A 23,656-nucleotide genomic window follows, 5' to 3' on the forward strand; every position below is an offset into this window, starting at 1 on the left:
TTACATATTATTCCAAAATTTCTCCAAGGACTAATGCGCTTCTTTCAAAATTCATTCAAAAACTGATCTTCTTGTTCCAAAATTTCTACAAGGGTCCATGCGCTTATTCTAAAATTCCTCCAAAAACTAGTAGGCTTGTTTCAGTATCTCTTCAAGGACTTCTCCAAGAACTAGTGAGCTTGTTCCAGAATTCCTCCATAGACTCATAAACTTACTCCAAAATTCCTCCATAAACTTGTGACCTTTTTTCAAAATTCTTCCAAGGAGTCCGGGACTTGTTCCAAAATTCCTCAAAAATTAGTGTGCTTGTTCGAAAATTCCTTCAAAGGTACGTGCAATTGTTTTAAAATTCCTCCACCTTCTCTACCAAGTACCAAAAATTATTGGATCTCTTTTCGTAACCATTGCATTATTTCAAAACTGCAGAATGGATTTTAGTATCCCAAGCATCATATGCCAATTCAACCATCAGGTTTGAGATTCGTGGAAGTAATCGACGCAGTTTCTTCCGAGAGCAAAATTTGAGTGTTGTCAAATACTGTATTGTTCTTATAATTGTAATAGACTATTAATCACCAAAACTGAAAGAACTACTGAGAGAAAAGTCTTTTTTATACGCAACAGGAAAAGTCATCCAAGCTTTGCGGCGCTTCTGCGTTGGCAACCATTAAGAACATTATTGGTGTGAGTATAAAATGCCATCCAGCAAGGCGGTAGAATAATATTTCAAACATAAAAAGAAACTGAACTGTAGGGATGCAAAGCTTCTCTAATTGAAAATTTTGTTCCATGTAAACATCATGATGTCTTATTTAAGTTTTTCCCACTTCAGACTTCTCTGCTTGGATTTGTCAATACAAATAGTTGCAATTTCAAGTCGTTTTCTTTTTTTCTGCAAGTATTCAATACGAAAACATCAAAAATCATGCCGTTTCATCCCTTCTCTTACACTAAAGAATAATATTTTTTTAACAAATAATTAAAAATAATTAAAAAAAAAAAGAATGAATGAAAGTTCGTAGCTTAAAACTATATTAAGTGCGAACCAGATTGACTTCACTGACGCCACATTAAATCTGTTCTGCTTATTGGCCATCGACTGTCTATTGACTAGAAAACCATCTAACTGTTGGCTTTAGAAGCATAAATTCAAATTAAAGTCCACATAATTTTAAGTAATTCAAAAAAAAAAATATGTACGAAACGAGAAAACCAAAAAATAAGAGTATTTTTAAAGGTAGATGGAAAACACTTATTTTAACTGGAAAAAAAGCTCTTATTTTGAATAACGTAATAAATCTGCTCTAGATAGACATAGAAAATCCATTCCTCTATTAATACTACTATACTATCAATAGCATTAATATTATTAATAATATTATTATCATAATACTATAATATTTATAACATTGTGATACTACAATAATACTATTAAAAACAAATTTTAACGTTCGCACAAAAGGTTTCTTTTAAAGTTTAATATACTTCATTACTAGACATTATCGGTAAAGATGGTGCAGGTAGAAAAGCAAAATATTTAATAGAATACTAATTGAATACAAACATCGGAGTATACTAAGATTTAGACTAACATGAGTACATCTTCTGTATATTTGAAATGTGGGAAAATATAGAACGTCATTCTGTAAAAATATCGAATTGTTTTTATTAGATATATCATAAATAAATACACATTTTTATTTATATCAATTTAAGTATTATTACGCGCTTTCAAAGTATTCCTGTTATGTATTTTCCTCTCTGAAACTTCGTTTCTCAGAACCTTTGCTTGCTAAATGTACTCAAGAATTTGCCATTGACCGAGGATTTTCTCTCATGGTCATTGATAAAGTCATTAAAAAATGTTCATCTTGCCATTAAAGAAGACATTCCGGTGTTAGAAATAACATTAATAACCTTGTCGTGCTTCTATTTCATGCTTCTGTCAGTTAAAAATTTGAATGAATTCTCCAAAAGTTCAGTTTTCAAGTCATTTTCTCACCTATCAATAAAACCCATGATTCAATTCCTAAAGATTCCATTTATGACTTTCATTCTTAACTAATTTATAGAATATCTTGTCAGTATGGTTTGAATTACATCGGCCATACTAAGAGAGCGTTAAAGTTTCGCTTTAAGAAACACTAATCTTATGTCCAAAAAGGCGAAATTAACAAATCTTTGGCAGCTAATCATAACTGGAAATTTAATCACAATTTTGTCAGCAAAATTTATCCAAAAAGCTTCTTTCATTAGTGAACTGGGTTTTCTTGAAGCGTTTCAGATTCGCAAATATTTATTTTGTTTAAATAATGATTTTAGTTCCAATCGAGTCCTTCTTTAAGTTTTTCCAAATTCTATTGACTTAATTTTCCAGTTTTTATTACTATTTCTGCCGATAGATGGAGCTATCTTCTCGTTTGCTTTACTGCTTTTGGATATAAATACAACCGTGACTTTCGAAGCAAAGGACCATTTTCTAATCTTGTCTTTGTGACACCTTTGTTCTGTTTTTTGTACTTCCAGGAACCCATATTGGATGACAACTGGCAAAAAGCCTGTAATCCACGCAGGCTAAGTCCAGTATAACAGCGGAAAATGGAATGGAAGCAAAGGGCTACAAGTTTGATAAATTGACTAAAGATGTTTCTGACAGTACTGAAGGTAATATGAATGTTGTTAATGTTGTCTCTAAAGTTATGCCCATAATGGCCAAACCATCTATTAAGTATTCAGATTTTATGAAAAATTTGATGCAAGAAACTGGACTAGATTTCGCGGGCAAAGTGTGGGGGAATTTTTTGAAAATTCTCCCCAAAACTGAAAATGTTTATAGAGGAATTACGAGGTATCTGGATAAGTTGACCACTATCTGATTACTAAGACACATGATAAACCAATCAAAGTAGCGGCTAGAGGCCTTCCCACAGACTGCCCGATAGATGAAAATGAACTAAGTAGCATGGGGTTCAAAATTAGGAAAATTGCACGGATGCATAAATTAAAAACTAAGGCTCTTCAAATACAGTTGGTAAACATCCCAGGAGTAGAAAAGATATATGATATAAAGCATCTCCTCCTTTTTTATGTTGAAATTGTAGAGTACAAAGTTAATGCAAGTATCGTTCAATGTTAAAATTGTCAACATTTTCACCATAATTCGGAAAACTGCAAATTACAATCCCGCTGTGTAAAGTGTGCTGTCGCGCACAAGACCTCTGAATGTTCTGCGAAAAGGCTTGAAATTGTTAAGTGTTGTAATTGTCAAGAAGTAGGGCACACCGCAAATTTTAAGGGTTGTCCTAAGTTCCCGAAGATTAACGAAACAAATAGCAATTCTAGTGTAAACATTACTGCAAAATCTGCTGCTGTTAATAAGTTACAAAGTAAAAATATGTTATCTTATGCAGATGTCACCCAAAATAGGATAAATAAACACCCTACCAGTCTACGTAACATCGAAGATAATAATAGCATTACCAGCAATCTTGGCTTAGGCTCCCTGGGCGAAGTGTTCAAACTCATAAAGTAAATAGGAAACTTGTTTAAGGGTCTTTCAATTGCAAAAATCATTCAGAAAATCACTTCTGAATTACCTGAAATACAGTCTGCTGAGAACTCAATTGATAAACTCTTTTCGCTATTTAATCTGTTCGAAGAAATTTTTATGCAGAATAATGCTATTGATCAAAATGTTAATGCTTAAGTGCATCATATTTTGACGAGATTATTAGTGTACTCACTTAATATTTATTATGGGAAAAATTAAAAAAATAAAATAAAAAAATCTTTATATGTTTACCTTTGCTGAGCTTCCGCTTATTGGTCATACTTATTTCTAGTGATTTATTCACCGGTCGCCTGAGTTGTGAAACCCCCTGTTTAGTTGTTACCTTATATCTCTTCATTTAATATCTAGTGTTACCTGTGTTGTATCGTAATTCTATTCATTTCTTAAATTACTAGTAATTCACCAAATGCTTACACTGATCCTTAATGTGTTATCAACTTCTCTTGCAGCAGGTCACCAGCTCGTCAGATGCTTGACACTTTCATTTACGGTTTCAGACTCACCCATTGATTAAGTATTTTGGCAATTTTTATATATCTTTATCAAAATTCTACCACCACTGAATCTTTAGGTCTCTACTTTCAACTTATGTCTTGTCAACATTAAAAGATACACGAGTGTTCGACCTGGGGTAGGGCCTTCGGCGCAGGCACCCTGGCGCAAGCGCCTCCTCCTCCGTGAAGCAAAGGGATTCTTCTTGTATCGCCTCTTCAATTCTACCTCGTATGAACTCTCGTCTTCGGTCTTCATCATATGTCAGGCCCAGTCGGTATTCTCTGAGGATACTGGCAAGAGCAGGAACAAATCATCCTGGTAAGTGCCAGGAAAAACACTAAAGTATCAAAGCATCCTTCGGTGCAGATTTCTTTTTTTCTGATGAGCATGGGCTTGTGCTTATTTGCCCTCAAAATCTATAGAGACTTAACAAAAATATACACTAATCACAACTTTGTTGCTTTGCCTAATTTATGTTTTACTTTGGCGTGTTTCTCGTTTGTCTATAAATAATCTAATAATAATATAATTAAAATGATATTAATGATAACATTTTTAATTCCAGTCCTCAAGTGCTGTCAGTTTTCATTTTCAATGTTTCCTAGTCCTCAAAAGCTCTCAATTTCCATTTTTCATTTCTTATATACATATTAATTTCATGTTAATGCATTAACTATCACATTAATTGCATCTGAATATTGTCAGAACATGATTTTTAAGGGACAGCTTCAATAGGAGCTTCATCATTTCAGACGCATTTCACTGTTACGTGACCTATAATCAGATTTTCGGATTTAGCGTCGTTCCTGAAAAGACTAAAATGGTTACCTAAACCCGTCGAGAAAGCCTGTAAATGGAGAATAACGTATTATTAGCTTTAGCTACATCTAGAACTTTTTCCGCCCGCGGACGTCCACGAGTTTGCCGCTTGGGGTGGTCCCTGTATTTGACGCCCTTCTTGATATACAAACAAATAACTACAAAAAATGTCATAACGGCATGCAGGGAAATATATTACCTTTATTTTTGAAGAAAACTTTAATTCCAACATAATAAAATTATATTATTATTTTGCTTGCCACTTTCTTAGTAAAGCTAGCAATGATATTGCAGATGTCTATTTGATTACTCTGGCTGATATATAGACAGAAGAGAAAGATTTGTTAATAAAATATACTTTTGTAATTCTTAAATACTTCTTAAAAGATTTTTATTTAAAAATCTTCTTACAACTAGCAGCAATAAGAAGGAAAGCTGTTACTATTACAGTATTTGGAATTTTGTTCTGAATATTTTATTTTAGAATAAGCTGCAAAAATTCAAAAAGACAGCTTTTCCCCAGGCTCCTGTTTTGATTTTCTAGCAATTTGCACCATCGCCGAACTCCTTGAATGAAAGATAGTAAGACATGCTGTCTTTTTAGATTTGTTTTGAAATTTAACAAGTGAATTCTAAGTTATGACAAGGTCTGAACTAAAAATATTTTTGTTTATATTTTTTTCTAACTGCAGCTTCTGAGTAATATTGCACGAGCTTTAAGCAGATGTAATCGTTTTCTTTACTCTATAGTTTTTTTTTATTCATTATCTATTCATATTGTTATTATCTATGTTTTGTAACAGAGAATGACAATTTACTATGTGGCTCTTCTTTTTAGAGAGTTAGTGAAACTTTTGTTTTCATCATTTGAGAGTAAAGGAATTATTTAATTATTGTAGAGTCATAAATAACTAAAGAGATACAGATAGTTATTTCCGAGTAATAAATAGTTCTTGAGGTAACAAATTTGGTGAGAATTTTTTGAACATTTGGCTTTCGCTGGAAGGACTGTTATCTGTAAAAAGAAATTCTTTCGTTTATTTATAATGGATGTTTTGAAGTGCAAACGATCTCAATTTAGGAGATTGTTTACAAAAGCTTTAAATGATTTTGAGAAGAATGAAAATGATTTATCTTTAGACAGAAAAATTTCGAAACTTAAATTAGTTGAGGACAAAGCGAAACCTATGATTGAAATAGAACAGACTTATAGAGAAGAATTGATTAAAATTGAAAAAAATGAAACTATGATAAATAACGAGTTTGATGGGTCGGAATGCCATATTAATAAGTGGAGAACGGTAGAAAGCAAATTAGTTTCGCTTCTAGCTGAAAAGGAAAATGGTTCTGTTGTTAATGAAAGCTTAATTCAAAATGCTACTATACGTTATCCTAAGCTTAAACTTCCGGATATAGGAATTTAAATATGGGAATATTAAAGGCTGGTTAGGATTTTGGGGCCAGTTTAAAAATATCGATAATGATCCCAATTTAGATGATCATGATAAATTTGCATATTTATTGCAGTCATTGGAAAAAGGGTCATCTGCTGAGTTAATCAGAAACTTTCCGCCCTGTGGTGAAAGTTATAGTAAAGCTTTACAACAACTGCAATCGCGTTTTGGGAAAGAAGACCTTCTTATAGAAGTCTTTTCGTTAGTATTATTAAAAAACTCTCGGCAGAAATTTTCATTACGAAAACTCTATGATAACTTAGAATCAAAACTTAGAGCGTTAGAAGTTCTGGGTGTCGCTAGAGATAAATATGCGGCGATGTTATATCCTCTAGTCTAATCATCATTGCCAGATGATACATTAAGAGCATGGCAAAGGTTCCGAGTTATTAATCGCATTCAGAGAGAATCTGAAAGTAGTGAGCAAAAAGAGAAAAATGCGTCAACACATCGCATGGATTTAGATGGTTTGCTTTCATTTTTGCTCGATGAAATTGAAGGTGAAGAGAGTATATCTATAGCTACTCAGTGCTTTACTAAATATCAGACTCCTAAGCCTGGGAAAGCTAAACACTTTGGTTTCAAAAACCGAGGAGAATTTTCCAAAACACTTTCTGCTTCTACTCTAATAGCAACATCTGAACAAAATTCACCTGGATGTATTTTTTGTGCTGGAAATCATGCATCTGGTGATTGCTTTAAAGCAAGAAAGCTGACGTCTGAGGAAAAGCAAAAAGCAGTTCTAAATAGTCGCAGTTACATTTTATGTTTAGACAGAAAGCATGTAATAGCTAAATGTAAAAGACGAACATCGTGTGTGATTTGTGGGAAGAAACACCACATACATTTATGTAGAAATATCCAAGCTGAATCAAAATCTCCAGTTCCTGTTAGCATGAATAAGGGAGAAAATACGGATGCAGTACGTACCTGAACGAGATGAAACCCTCGCCAATTTGGCGAGAACAACGAATGTGTTTTTGCAAACTTTAACGGTTACGTTGAAAGGGCGAGATAGAAAGCGCCAGGCCCATGCTATTATCGATTCAGCTTCACAAAGATCTTATATTCTAAAAAGCACTGCAGATGAAATGAAATTTGAGAGTACATCTAAAGAAAGATTGAGCTATTCATTATTTAACAGGACATGCACTGATGTCATAAACCACAATAAAGTTCTGACCTTTTTCTAGACAGTCATTGAGACTAGGTGATCATTTTTGTTTGGCCGAGGCATCAAACACTGGCCTGATTCGTGTAGTACTGTTTTCTTTTACTACGTGTCGATGTGGTAGATAATGGCATGTTACATCAATTTCGCTTTTTGGTACTTCTTCTATGACACCTTCTCGTTCCCATTCACTAAACACTTCTCCAGAAGCATCATAAAGTTTCTCAGCTTTTAGTCGTTCTACTGTAGAAGCTAATCTCTTTACAGCTAAATCATAGTTATCTTTTAAGGGTAAATATCACAGTATCTTTTAAGGGTCATAGTAAGTTTTAACGGTTATCAAGCTATGGCAAGTTGACTTGAAAAGTCCCTCTTCGAATCTGAAAGTCTTTACAGAAGACAAGAAATGATCTCTTGCCTCTTTTTGAAGTTTTTATTTTTCTTCTCTGAGGGATCTAGAATTCCAAGTGAATCTCTGTGTTTTTACAGTGTTCTTGTCTAAGACGGATGGAACTTACCATTGTAACTTCAAAGCTCTTAGCCAAGATATTATTTGTGGAAGTATACCATTAGTTGCTAAAGGCGAGTGGATTCGAGAGCTTAAAGAGAGCAATATTTCCGTATGAGACGATAGTAATGGACCAATAGAAATACTTATCGGCGCTGACATTGCAGGCAAATTGATGACCGGAGGATTTAAACTGCTTACTTAAGGCCTTGCTGCTATAGAAACTAAATTTGGTTGGACTCTTTTTGGGAAAAATGGTATGCGTGAGATCTCGGACAATTCCGCACTGCTTGTCACATCCATGTTGAATAAGGAAATATTGATATCCGATCTATGGTCTCTAGTTTCACTTGGAATTCTAGATCCCTCAGAGAAGAAAAATAAACTGGAACTTCAAAAAGAGGCAAGAGATCATTTCTTGTCTTCTGTAAAGGTGAACGAAGAGGGACTTTTCAAGTCAACTTGCCATGGCTTGATAACCGTTAAAACCTACTATGACCCTTAAAAGATACTGTGATATCTACCTTTAAAAAATAACTATGATTTAGCTGTAAAGATATTAGCTTCTACAGTAAAACGACTAAAAGCTGAGAAACTTTATGATGCTTCTGAAGAAGTGTTTAGTGAATGGGAACGAGAACGTGTCATAGAAGAAGTACCAAAAAGCGAAATTGATGTAACATGCCATTATCTACCACATCGACACGTAGTAAAAGAAAACAGTACTACACGAATCAGGCCAGTGTTTGATGCCTCGTACAAACAAAAATGATCACCTAGTCTCAATGATTGTCTAGAAAAAGGTCAGAACATTATCGAACTGATTCCTTCAATTCTTCATAGATTCCGAATGAACAGAATAGGAGTTTCTGCAGATATATGAAAAGCATTCTTACAAATAAATTTCAACCCTAAGAATAAAGACTATATAAGATTCTTATGGTATAGAACTGGTAAAAAACTGAAGTATTACAAGCATTGTAGGGTAGTATTTGGAGTTACAAGTAGCCCTTTCTTGCTAGTTTCTGTAATTCACCATCTTCTAGATTCCACTTTGAAACAACTAAATGGAAACCCAAAGTATAAAATGGATATTATTGAGCAGTTGAAGAAGATCTTTTATGTAGATAATCGTTTAGCGAGTGTGAAAAATGATTTAGAATTGCAACAGTTCATACAAGTTGCTTCAGATACTTTAGCTATTAGAAAGCTAGAATTACGTGGTTGGGAATATAGTGACCCAACAAAAAATTCCTCTAGTACCACAAATGTATTAGGAATGATTTGGGAACGATGTGTAGATTACCTTTGCCTTAATATTACTAACATCACCTACAATCTACGAGAAATTTTGTCTGAAAGAGAGATTTTAGCTACTACACACAAAATATTCGACCCTTTAAGGAATATTTTGCCCAGTAACTCTAGTGCCGAAACTTTTACTTCAGCACCTATGGGAAGTTAAGTTATCTTAGGACCAAGAAGTTGATTCTAATTCAAAATCACAATTTTGTAAATGGTTGAATGATTTGCAGTGTCTGGAAAAAATGAGAATACCGATGAAACTGTGATCGTGAGATTGAACTGTGATCTTGTATCTCACTTCATTTCTTCAGTGATGCGAGTAAACTTGCATATTCAGCTGTGGCCTTTGTTCGAGTACAAACAAGAGATTCGGTTCAAGTTCATTTGGTGCAAGCTAAAGCGAGAGTTGCACTCAGCGGAAGGAGAAAGACAACAATAGCTCGATTGGAACTTCTTGGAGCTACACTATGTACACGTTTAAGCATCCAGCATAATACCTGAATTTCAAGCTGATGATATTTGTATTTGGACAGAATTCGTCTACTGTGCTAGCTTGGATACAGAGGAATGAAGTATGGGGCGTATTTGTTCATAACAGAATTAAGGAAATAAAGCGACTGACTTCTATTGAATCTTGGAGGCACGTACCAGGATCACTGAATCCTGCTGATTTGCCCAGTAGAGGATGCTCTGCTTCTTATTGAATTAAATCTAGATGGTGGGAAGGTCCTAAATGGCTATATTTATCACCAGAAAAATGGTCAAAAGAAGATTTTAGTGCTGATGAAGAAGAAATAGCTCTTGAGAAAAAGAAAAGGATTATTTCGTCCTTAATAAATCTTAACGCTAGTGAAATAGTTGCTACTAGATTCTCAAGTTATCGTAAGACAATCAGGACTGGTAGCGTGGATGTGTCGTTTTGTTTACAATTGTAAACATCAAAACAAGAAAAAGGATGAACTTACTGTATCTGAGTTAAATGAAGAAGAGAATATCTTGATTCGTTTAATACAAAATGAGTCCTTTAATGGAACAAAAGATAAACGGATTTTAAGTCTTAATTCATTCTTTGATTGTGGGATCATCGGAACTAAAACAGCGATATTTCAAAGAGAAGGTACATCTGCGTCAGAGCTCCTGCTATTTTGCCAAGTGATCATCCTCTTATAAGAAGTTTAATAATGGAAGAACATAAGTTGAAAGGACATGTTGGAGTTTCTCATGTTTAGATTCCTTAAGAGAAAGATTTTGGATATTAACGGGAAGAAGAGTTGTGTCATCCGTTTCTGAAAACTTGTATAACTTGTAAACGTTTTTCAAACAAAAATGTTAACCCACCAGCACCACCACTTCCTAGAGATCGAGTACAGGATGCCTCAGTGTTTCAAATAACCGGCCTAGATTATGCTGGACCTATATTTCTAAGAGACTATAAGAAGGCATGGATTTGCCTATTCAGTGTACCGTTGTGTTCACTTGGAACTGGTTACATCCTTAACGACAGATACATTTCTACAAGCGTTTCATCGTTTTTCTGCTAGACGTGGGAAGCCATCCATAATTTATACTGATAATGGAACAAATTTTGTTGGAGCATGCAATGCACTTGCTTCAATCGATTTCAATGAAATTGCAAGAAAAGGAGCTAATGAACGTATTATTTGGAAGTTCATTCCCACAGTCGCTCCATGGTGGGGTGGCTGGTGGGAACGCCTTATAAGAATGAGGAAAAACATATTAAGAAAAGTTCTTTTGAGAGCCTGCCTTAGTTATGAGGAAATGTGTACCGTTTTTGTGTAACTGTTAAGCTATCCTAAATGATAAACCTTTAACAGTTGTATCGGCTGATTCAAGTCTCTCTTCCATTACACCTGGAAATTTTTTACGAGAAATACAAAACTATTCAGTGCCAATTGTTAAACATGACTTCAATTCTAACTTTTATAAACGTAGATTGTGTTATATCCAAAATGTTAACCAGATTTTCAAGAAAAGATTTCGCCAGGAATATCTGAGAACTGTAAAGACAACAAGCAAAAAATTCGCTAGAAGCTGTAAATTAAAGGAAGGAGATATTGTCTTAATTGGAAGCGATGACAAAAGGAGATTTAATTGGCCTCATAGTAAAATCATACAATTATTTCTAGGTACCGAAGGTGAAAGTCGAAAGCCAGAATTAAAGTGCAAAATGGAGAAGTCATAAGAGCTGTACAAAATCTTTATCCTTTGGAATTATCGACAGCCGAGGAACTTCCATCGAAATTCAGTGGAAGTCAACGATGCGAAAGTACTTCGGTAGAGAAAACTCCAATTGATGATGTACCTGTAGAAACAAATAGCCCATTTAAAATCGCCATACCCATTTAAAATCGCTCACGATAACCAAATCAGGAAGAACAATTAGAGTTCCTCATCGATTGGACTCGTGAGAAAAATGTTTAATTTTTTATTATTTTGCAATACTCAATCCCGAATTTCATATTGCAAGGTGGGAGGATGAACAATATTTTGACTCTAATATTTTTGTTTATATTTTTTTTTTCTAACTGCAGCTTCTGAGTAATATTGCACGAGCTTCAAGCAGATGTAATCGTTTTCTTTACTCTATAGGTTTTTTTATTCATTATATATTCATAATATTATTATCTATGTTTTGTAACAGTTTATATTTTAGAGAATGGCAATATACTATGTTTTTCTTCTTTTTAGAGAGTTAGTGTAACTTTTGTTTTCATCATTTGAGAGTATGAGTAAAGGAATTATTTAATTATTGTAGAGTCATAAATAGCTAAAGAGATATAGATAGTTATTTCCGAGTAATAAATAGTTCTTGAGGTAACAAATTTGGTGAGAAATTTTGAACAAGAATACAAAAAGTACGCTACAGCATAATTTTACGGAAAAGGAGAAAATTATTCATACCCATTTAAAATCGCACACGATAACCAAATCAGGAAGTTCAATCGAAAGTTCATCGATTGGACTTGTGAGAAAAATGCTTAATTTCTTATTATTTTGCAATACTCAATCCCAAATTTCATATTGCAAAGTGGGAGGATGAACTTGACTCTAATATTTTTGTTTATAATTTTTTTTTTAACAGCAGCTTTCTACAATGGAAATAATACTCTGAAATACTTCTCTGTTAACTAGGAATAGTTCCTTATACATATCAACGTTATCATAATTTACTTGAAATTCGTAATTTTCATTCAGTAGTTTCGATGGAATGAGAATATAACAAAAGTATGCAACTGTTGAAATCGGGTGATGATTTCTTTGAATATCTTATCTAGAGTAAAAATTCTTTTCTTCTCAATTTAGTACCGAATAACAATTTAGAATTTAATTATTCGACGTTCCATTTGATTAACACCCCTAAAACAATGTTTCACGCAAAAGATGCCGCATCAAAATATGTATCGACCCTTCCGCCTCCCCCCTCCATTTTATGCCACTACCGGTGTAGCATATCCACTATTCGTAAGCATTAATGGTCGCCTTAATTTTTTTCCATAGTGATAGGAAATGAAAACGATTAATGGTTCGACTTCCTATAAGACATGAAGTTTCTGATTATAATTGACTATTATGCTTGCAACAAAAATGAAGAAATAAATAGAAGGGGGATTCCAATGAGCATTTAAAATTGCTAACCTTTAATTATTTAACTTCTTGACCTACAAGAAACGCTATTAGCGAAACTACGCATTCGTGCGATAATTTTATTCATTTTTTAGAAACTGGTATAGTTTTATTATCACATAGCATGTGCCTAAAATTCTTCAAAGTAATAGAGGATATTTAAGTTACCTTTTCCGGCAGCGAGTCCTTGAGACAGGAGTGCGTCATGTTTTCCTGGATGACGACAACCTCTTCGTCCGCAGCAAGTGGAGCTGGAAAAAAGATAAATAAGAATTTACTTGGTTTAAATTTCTCCAGGCGTATTCATTTCTTTTGCGTATGTATTAATTGCTATTTACATAAATGCAGTGACGCAGTTGAGAAAAAAAACAGGAAAACGTTATTTTTCCTGTTTTAGTTTAATAAATTTTTTATTACAGTTTTGAAATTTTTTTTAAGATTGGCTAATACCAGGGCTGTAACCACCACCGGAGAGGCCTCGTAGTCGCAAGCTTAGGGGGTCCTCGAGTGAGCATATCGATTTCTTTTATATTGAAAATCTTTTTTTAAAAAAACTGAAAAATTAAACTTTGCTAACGATATTTATATTTTCACTTTTCAAGCCGAGACGTTATTTATTTAATTTGAAACATGATTTATTAGTTCAAAGGGGCAATTTTCCTAGAAGGACTATTAATTTCGTTTTGGCATTTTGCGTTGGTTCACTATAAATGTCGGTTCATTTTTCGAATTGTTGCCGCCAAATATTAGAGCCCTGTATTATATTTAAAGAAATTAAATAATGAAGAATCTGCATAAATGTATGTATGTTTCTCACATTGTGATAAAACAATGATACTTAGAGCCATCCAGCTTTGAATAACGAATATGGGCATCTGGAAGGACAAATTTGAAATTTGTTTTTATTACCTATTTTATATTTTGTAAACCTTTAACGAATTTCTGATTAACGTACTCTATGATTTCAAAGCGAGAAATGGCAAGACTGTACTAGAAAAAAATTATCTCCAGCGCTTGAGACTGTTTTTTGGAAATTCTAAAGATATGCCCATTTTAAAACTATTTTGCGATATTTCTGTTGAACTGAATTTTATGTTTTAAGAGCGAAGAATATGATATTTAATAAATAAAGGTAACACACGAAACGTTGAAAAAACGCCCCTTTTGACGTGATGAATGTGTCCAGGTACACCTAAAAGAGTTGTTGTGATCTGTCTGACGTGTCTGGCAATAACATCAGAACAAGTCCACGATTTTATCGTGGTGAGGATCGTATCTGTCATTGGCATGGATCTTGAGCAAATAGTTGACAGTACGACTTTGTCTAGTTCTATTCCAATTTCAATGGAGAATCTCCTGGAAGGCGGGTCTAAAAGTCTTCCACCTTCCTTCCGTTGTTACAATCAAACCACTAAGAAGGTTTTCCAGTATTTTAAATGTCTCCCATGCACATTATACACTTATAAATATCCAAACCTTCTCTGAGATTCGAACTCCGTCCCAATGATACGACAGGCAGCAGTGCTAACTAGTATTAACATTGATCAGAGCCATCCGCAGTCGCATTTAACAGTACAAACGCTTTGCGAACTTCCGCCGCTATGAATAAACTTGTTCTCAAAAAGTAAAATTTGTTCGAGAGTCGAAAATGAAATAAATAATATTAAAAATGGTTGGTGAAATGAGAATATCAAGTGCTGATAATGACAACGCAAAAAAGCTACATGCCATTTTGTTTAAACACAAGTCGATATAATAAAAGGACTTGAGAGTGGTGAAAAAATGTTTAATGTCCCACATTCGAATTGTATGAAACGTTCGATGATTTCGTATGGTGTAGTGATTAACACATTCAGCTGCTAAGTAAAAGATGTCGGTTTCAACTCTAGGCGCTTTGTCTTACATAAAGAATCCAATTCGAAACTTCCTAATGACTGTACAATAGCACACAAAATTAAAATGTCTTAAAATGATGACTCGTTATTAGTATTTTATGTTAATTATTCAATTATTTCGATTTTCAACGTTTCTGTAACTTCTTCTTTCCGTACCGTTACCAGAAAGCAAATTAATTGTGTGAGTATTTAAGCCGAGGGTTTTAATGGTTTAGGATTAGAGCTTTTGGCAGCCTCGCTTGCAGTTTACGTCCTATGGCCAAGCCATTTTGCTACGCAATGTTAGAAAACGGTGTGTTAAAATAATTGAGCCAGCTTAAGTAAATCATTTTGCGTAGTCTCCGGCGACTTTAATTGAATTTAAAGCTCAACTTACGTTATTTTAATTTCTCGCAATTGGCGGAATTTTAAGAGTATTAAATTAAAACAGTCTGATGTTTCGGGTAAATGTGAAAGTCAAACATTTCGTAGCGGATCGGCAGAACCGCTTATTTTAACGAACTAATCATTAAATATTTTATTTAGACAATTTTTCGTTATCCAATGGCTAATTTTGTCACCTATTAACTCAGTGACCTGGATAATTATGGTTTTAAATTTTAGAATCCCACCTGTATTCTTAGGCACAACATTATTTTAGGACTCCTGGGCGTTTCTTTTCTTAATATTATGTGGGAAAATACAATCATAATGCATTATATTATAATTCTAGAGTTTCCTAAAGTCTCAGTCCTAAGGCTCTGGCCTTGTACTCAGGTCTTATCCGAGAAAATGAGGTAATCAGGTGATTTTCTCAAGTGTTATGACGTCACAAACAATAGGTCTATTGATTAGAATAATGTACGAAGTAATTACTAAAGCAAAGCATTGCACGAAATAATCAATACATTCATTTTATTGAAAAATATGACTAATTGTGCTTGAGTTATTAAATATTTATTAGAGCAGGGAAATGTCAAAAATCTGCTATGTCCTCTCTAGGATTCGAAATCCTGACCTCCCGTTCGCAAGCCAGACTTGCCACCAATTACACAACGAAGGCACGTGGTAAGAAAGGACAATGTTTCTTATATATTTTCCTCTTAAAATACTATTGGACAGGAGGGAACTTAACCGCCAAATCTAAATGGTAACGAATGATTGTCCACCTCATTTTAATTCGGGCGCGACATCTAAAGCGATTAGGTATTTATCGAAGCAGTAAACATGAGAAATCAACAGTGCTCTAGTAGGACGTGCTTCCAATGACACCATGAAGAAATTACTTCATGGTGAAGAAAGAAAGAAGTTCCTTAGAAGCTTTCAAAGGAAAGAGAAAATAATTAGTTATTTAAATTATTTCTGTGAAAATAAATCGAATTGAATGTTTCCTCACTAACTCATTTTTTAAAAACATCTATTTTGTGGAGACAAATGAGCGATTATCAGAAAGCAACACCAGGAAACTCTGAATGAAAAGCGGATAATTATTAATGTCCAAACAAGCCTGCAATTCTTCATTTGTCACAATCTGCAGATTCGTGAATAAAAATGAGAATAGAATCGTTAAACCATAGAAAAACCATTACTATTGTATGCGATGCTGCAATCAATCCTAAACAAATTACAGATTTCCAGTAATAATTAATCAAATACTAAGCGTACCTGCTGAAATTTAACCTTGAAAATATTATCAAATTCTGTCCCATTTATCTTGCTTTCAAAATCTTCTTTCCCAGTTTTAACGCTTTTTAGTTCAGAATGAGTATTTTACAATTCTTGCTGATGAAAGGTTAATGCTAAGATGAATCTTTCGTCTTAAAGTATATGAAGTAAATTTCTTTATTTAGGGTGTTTGAGAAAGATTGCAAAATGTAAACATTGCATAAATATATCTCGGATGATTATATAATATGCAAAATCGAGTGTTGCGAAATCTCCATCTAAAGAATGTTACGTTGTCTCTGCGTCCATTGATCGAATTAATTATGTCCATCATTCAAAATTTATGTAATCTACAAAAAAATTCTGAAACGGAAATAAAATTACTAAAACCGGAAGTTTCAAAGGTGTGATATGTATTATCAGGTTCATTGTTCCGCCTTACTTTCTTTGGGAACATGCAAGGACCTGACTCGGAACAGGGAGCTTACTAAAGCTATGTTCAATAACTGTGGGAAGTAGACAAGATACACAAGAAGGGTATACAAAACCCTTTATTTTTCACTCTTTACAATAATTTCCGTACTTCGGAATACAGAGACCAACTACTTGTGGTCTGAACGTAAGAATATAAAAATATAACTAAACTCTAACTTAAATTTGGAATAATAAACGTGGAAGATTGGCCTTATATTAACTGGAAGCCGTATGTAGTACAGAGAACTGTTAACACTACAATACGTTTAAAATTATCAAGAGGACTAAACCTCTGGCCTGGAAGGCAACCAGCAACCGAGTAAAACTTCTAAGGCAAGCGGCCTGCTTCGACTAACTCCTTCCTCTCTCTCTCGCTTGGCAAAAAGCCACAACTTAAGTACTTGGCGTTCGCCAGACAAATTTTGCATAAATAAGTTAACGCTTTTAATTCTGGCCGGAAGTAGAAAATAAGAAGTGATAGTAAAGATTTAAAATAAAATAAACGTTAGTAAAACTTCAGATCCTTACAGTATATATAAAATAAAAATCTGATGTGTACACCACATGACTTCCTTGTACGAAATATTAAATTATACGCATTTTTTCTTGAATTTCATTTAAACTTACTAGATTGAATTAAATCCTGACAGCGCATAAACCACAATAGAATAAATGCATTCTTTAAAATTCACTCTAGTATTTGTTTACCATAGCGACACTCTGGCGCTGGATTCACTTAACAGTATTATTATATTTCGTTCATATTATAATTCATAATGCACAAAATTTATATCATTTAAAGAATAGAATTATCTAATCGTTGCCACATGTTCTATTCAAATACTATAATAAAGCTAGAATGATGTATAAAAGAAATTAAGCAAACAAAACAAAAAAGAAACAGTTTTTCACAGACGATTGAGTATTTCTCATTCAATTAATTTAGTTCTCACTTCGCGAGAAGGCAAAAATACATAAAAACTCAAACTATCTATATTAAAAATTACGAAGTAAATCTTAAACACTTATTTCCTCGAAAACATTCCAGAAAGGATTAAGCATGATTTAATTGGCAATAATAAATGAAGGCGTTATCTTTGTTGTTGCGAAGCTAAGTTTCTCTAGATTGGCAACAAATCCACTAGTCTTCTGTTTCAAATGTAAACAATCAATGGCCGCCATCAACAAAAAGGCTTAGCGGCACTTAAACAACTTTAAAATTGTTGATAATTCTAAAAATACTGCATACAGATTTACTAAAGGTATAAAAACCTTAACCGGAAGATAAAAACAACATAATTCAATCATTTTTAAAGCAAAAAATGTACAATTTATCATACAATAATACAAGAGTAAAGAAACTGACATCACTGAGCCGGGTAACAGAGTGGATATATATATAAATATATTTATATACGTTTGGTCCGGCCGATTGCAACCAAAATACGAGGTGCACATCTACATGCTATAGCAGTCTATATACAAAATTTCAACGTTCTGAGACTATTCGTTTTTGAGTTATGCGAGATACGTACGTACGTACGTACATACGTTCGTACAGACGCCACGAAAAATTCTCTTCAGAATTAATTTTAAAGCAGTTTTATAATTTTTTGGAGGAAACGAGTCTTTTATTCTGTCCTTACGTACAGATATCAAGCAAAAACACCGTTAAATTGCATTCGATATCGGTCAAAATGGATATTTTCGTTGAAATATGCTGCCTGAAACTTTTCGCGATTACAATACTTCCTTTTTACTTCGTGCAAGGAAGTAAAAAGTAACAGTTAAAAAACATTCCATTCAACGTAAATTTCTAATGTTTCTTGGAAATAATTTATCAGTAAAAAACTGCTATTGTTGTCAATATTTTAGAAGAAAGAATTCTTTCTGAAACTTGAAGTTGTTTATAGTTCATTCTGAGCTTTTTTGATTCAACTTTCTTTAATAAGGAATTTTTTCTTAAATACTGATAGATTTAAATTACAACACTCTTAATTTTTAAGATGCGTCTTTTCAACGTTATGTTACGTAATGTTGGTTTCTCTAACTTAAAACACATAACTGTAGTGAAAAAGAAATGACAACTATTTGACAATTCAAAACGTATTTATTTCCTTGAATGGAAAATGAAATGTTTAGAAATAACTTTTTTTTTTAAATTTAGTTTAAGAAACATTTATTTTAAACTAGTATTGATTTTCAAATAATATGTTCAGAATTCTTTTTCCAATGGAAACAAACAAAACCAAAGATTAGGTTCCCCAAAAGCGCAATCTGAATAACCCTACTTTAAATAGTCAACGCAGAGTTCACGAGATCTATCTCTCTAAGGGGCTTTATGTCTTTCTTAGTGATGGGCTTCCTGAAAGAAATTGCTGCGTATTTATACACACACAGAAAAACTAGGAAAACTTCATGCATCCAAATTACTCGCCAGGGATTGAAACGAGGTTGAACTGGCATTGTTCAGCCATTTTATCCACTGGACGAGTTACGATGCAGTTTTAGACAACAGGCATTCGTCTTCAAGTTCCATTTTAGTACCCACCAACACTATGTTTCTAAAACTACAAAAGCTTGCCTTTTGAAGTGTTAATTATCAATCTCCCTCCACAGACAGATTGGTACTTTTTGATGTTAGCGGAGATCAATGCCTTTTGACAACTCTTGGGCTATGCAACACACCGCTAGTCGAGATGTTACGTATTTAAGTAGGACTAACTGCTTTTAAGCACGAATGTTTTGTAAAGGATCTTGTATGACAAAATGGCCACTGTTAAAAATTAAGCAAAAAATTAGTTTTAGTTTCTCGGAGAGTTTGGATAAAACTGTATTGAATCCGAAAGCGATTAGTTTATTTAAAATCGACGTTAAACTAAGGTAGCTTTCGTGCTTAGTTTTACATTCACATTTACAGTATTTCCTCGCGTATTTATCCCTCTAGCTTTTCAGTTTAAGGTTAAAATATTCGCCTTTTTCAGTTTAAGGTTAAAATATAATTTTCCCCTTCCTCGGTGGTTTCAAAGAAGGAGCTTCCCTAAATTTTAAAACGGATTTGTTCACGTAGTGATTACTTTTGTCTTACTAACAACGATAAACCCTTGCGAACTGCCTGTGAAGGTGACGCTGAACCTTTCAGTTCTAATTATTGAGCTTTGATAGCCTAATACCAATCACAGCAAAGCAAATGCGAACTGACATTCTATGATTTCACGGAGTCGGCTGCATATTCATCTTCTCTAATTAGTTGTGAAATTCATAACCTTTAATTTTTTATTTTAGACCAAATGAGTAGCAGAGTCAACAACAAGAAAGGGCGAGTCTCAAATTACAGGAAAGAAGAAATAAAGATATCTTGTTAGATAGTGTGACGTTAATATTGCTATGTATGGCTATAATATGGAATAAGGATAGAGATGGGGATAGGGATATCATATGGAATACAGATTTCTTTTAATTCCTAATAGTTTGTCCGTGACTACTTTTCGTTTGTAATGTCCTTATTGTAACCTCGTCCTTCGGGAATTAAACGACTTGCAGGATTTTCTTATTTCGATTTTCGGAAGTTAAATTTAGAAAAAAAAAGGGGGGGGCAAATACACTAGGAAATTTGGAATATTTCACATTGGGCGTGTATCTGACCCAAACGTTTCCGTTACATGACCAATGTTTATTTTGCACAAGAGGAAAAGCGAAATAAACATTGACCATGTAAGGAAACGTTTGGGTCAGATACACGCCCAATGTGAAAGATTCCAACGAAAATTCCATGCAGCTAGTTTATTCCAGCGCTCATTAACCTGAAATTAATTATCAGTATTTTGCAGTTTTAACCACTCGTCCATTAATGTTTAGTGATCAGACTATTTAAAATTAAATCGATTTTAAATATTGCAGTATATTTAAATAATATCCATATGTACAAGTATTTTCGAATTATACCATTTCCAGAGTATCAAAATGTAGCCCCATCCAAACTCCAAAAAAATGTGCTTCGTTGGGTTATCCACCTACTCATTCTATTGAAATTCGCTCAGAATTTTGGACATGAGACTAAATTGGGAAGGCAAATAATTCTGGTTCATTATAACAAAACGGGTTTTCCGGTGTTAGCCACATTTCCCTTGAACCTGTCATGATGTCTGTCAAGTTGGAAAGACAATACTTTTGAATGGGCGAAGGTCATTTCCGTTCCATTCTCTGCGAATCATAGAATACAAAAGCTGGTAGTCCAAACTACAATCAGAAACTATACTTATAGAAAAACCACATAAATAAAAAATTAACTTTCGAGATAAACTTCACTTTCAAAGCCAATGCATCGTAAAACATGTTTCATTTGAATACTAACCCACTTTTATTTTTTAATTTCTTCCTCCTCTTTTAAATAATCGTCCGCATCCTGTACTTATGGAAATTGGATGGCAATAAATGGTTTTTTATGAATTCTGCAAAATAGGTTTGTGGCAAAAGCTCCACATTTAGTAGTCAGGAAAAGAATAATCACAGTACAGCTCGCATTTATCATTTGGCATTTAAATAAATGGCGGTATTTAGAAACAGAAAGAAAAAAATCAGTTTTATATATTCTGTTTATATTACAAATATTCAGATTTTATTTACGAAAAAGTATTTTTTTAATTCATAATTTCATATATTCAGTTTTTTATTAAATAAAAATCTTGCTATGTATGGATATAATATGGAAACCGAAAAATAGGATAAAAATTTGTTTCATTAATTACTGATTGTTGTACGCTACTGAAGTAGACAGAAAATATTGTATGTTAAGGGTTTACTTTTAAAAAAATAAAAAACATTTCATTAATCACAACGTTTCTTTCACCGTATTGTTTAAAATTCTACCCAATCATCATCGTAGTCGGCTAAGGTTATTCCCATGTTTAAGAGTTGGAGTTCAAATCTCAATCAGAGAATAAACGTCTGTCACTACAGAGCTGTAAATTTCTTGCTAGCCAGTCGCCATTGACTTGTGTACTTATTCCCTGTACTTATTCCTGGACTGTGCTCATCATATTTGTCCCCCTGGGTTGACCTGGGGTATAATGTCTTCTTGGATCGCCTCTAAGGGTTGAGGCATTATAACTGTGTAAGGCAACTTAAAATGTAGGCCAGGTCTGGGAGCTCCTTCTCCCTAGTATAATGTGTCTAGAAAGGTTTGCCAAAATCCTTCCTACTTGAGTGAAAACGAATTATCACTTTTTTCTGGAAAAAAAGAAACGAGTCTTAAGAAGGTTAAAATAACCTTTTTTTTATTTATTTAACTTTTTAATAAATGAAACACTGCTTGTGCCAAGACGAAGCTCTGCAACTTGCGGTTATGACCAAAGATGAAGTTAAATTCAACTATAGTTAATGTAGTCTGAGAATACAACCCAAAAGAGATTTACTTAAGTTTGGCTCAAGATAATTACAGAGCATATTTTAAGCATCGGCTAGCAAAATGATGACTGGCGATACTAAGTACAAGCAAGACAAAGTTGACAGAAGCTCTAACACTGAAAATTCGCACCCTCGGCTAAAATGCACGAACAACTAACTTGTATTTTGGTGAAGATTATGGAAAGGAGAAGTTATAGTAAATGTTCAAATCGTAATAACAGGTTAGTTAGCACAAAATACCTTAGAGTCTAATAAGGTAGAGGACTGGTGAAAATCTTTGGTCCAAGAATCCTCTTGAGCAGTATGCAGCAGGGAAAGAGGAATATAAAATCTTCAGATACCATTCCATAAATTATCTGGAATCCGAATAAGAATGGTTCTGAATGGTATGTACTGTAAGTCATAGCATCATCATTTGCACACTAGGTGTATTTCAAAGACAAACATTCTCCTATTTACGATTCTTTATGAACTGATAGCATTTCATACAATTAATAATATCTATCTGTTTGATGATTATGACCTACTAGTTAGATAAGATAGTTAATTTTGAAATTCCACCTGTGGTTCAAATTACAGCATTCCGGGCAGACTATATGGGGTTTGAAGTGTTTTCCCGCTGTGTAATCTAGCTAAAATTCAATTTATTTTAGAATATTTTCCACGAAGACATTCCTTGCTCCTGCAAGTAGTATTAGTATGCTTAGCCTTCAGTTATCCTAGCCTGTTTACAGTACAGAGAAAGGAAGAAAACCATTTAATCGATGTAAAACGACTTACCTTTATATATACCTACTTACAGTAATAAATTCTGGATTGTAATAATTACCTTGCAAATCACTGTGTAAAGTCCTCAAAATTAAAGTCATCTTGTGGCATTGTTTAGGTTTTACTAACGAAATGCTGTTGAATCTAATTCTTTCCTTTCTGCCTCTTTTCGGCACGAGATTCGCCCATTCTAGAATTTATACAGATTTTGAGTGGCAAGCAGTTTGACTATAAAGTCTAGAATTTTAAAAATAAGAATGTGAGTGTTTTGACTTGCTTTCGTTCCTTTATGGATATAAGAAAAGACTTTGCGAATACTGTAGGTTGAGTTTAGATCCTGCTTAGCAAGGTTAGATTCTGCTCCTGTGTGTTCGAAATTCTATCGTTCCGCAATTCTGTGCACGATCTGAAAGTAGCTGACGAGCCGCAATTAAAGAAAAAAATCTGAAAGGTTTCAGATTTTAGCGGTCGCTCAAAAGGGTTTGTTAAGTTTTTTTATGC

The 23,656-nt window shown here is 33.7% G+C and overlaps 1 protein-coding gene across 1 annotated transcript in view; it reads right to left on the reverse strand.

Annotated features, from left to right (window-relative positions):
• LOC118183729 (uncharacterized) overlaps positions 1–23,656 on the reverse strand; it is a 53,321-nt gene that overhangs the window by 23,155 nt on the left and 6,510 nt on the right. Inside the window, exon 2 of the mRNA XM_035353324.2 lies at positions 13,137–13,219. Coding sequence (XP_035209215.1) covers positions 13,137–13,219 — 83 coding nt within the window. The remainder of the gene's footprint in view (positions 1–13,136; positions 13,220–23,656) is intronic.

The sequence above is a fragment of the Stegodyphus dumicola genome, chromosome 1, assembly GCF_044657685.1.
Source record: "Stegodyphus dumicola isolate Sdum_Otavi_A_Nest chromosome 1, ASM4465768v1".
Taxonomy (NCBI): domain Eukaryota; kingdom Metazoa; phylum Arthropoda; class Arachnida; order Araneae; family Eresidae; genus Stegodyphus; species Stegodyphus dumicola.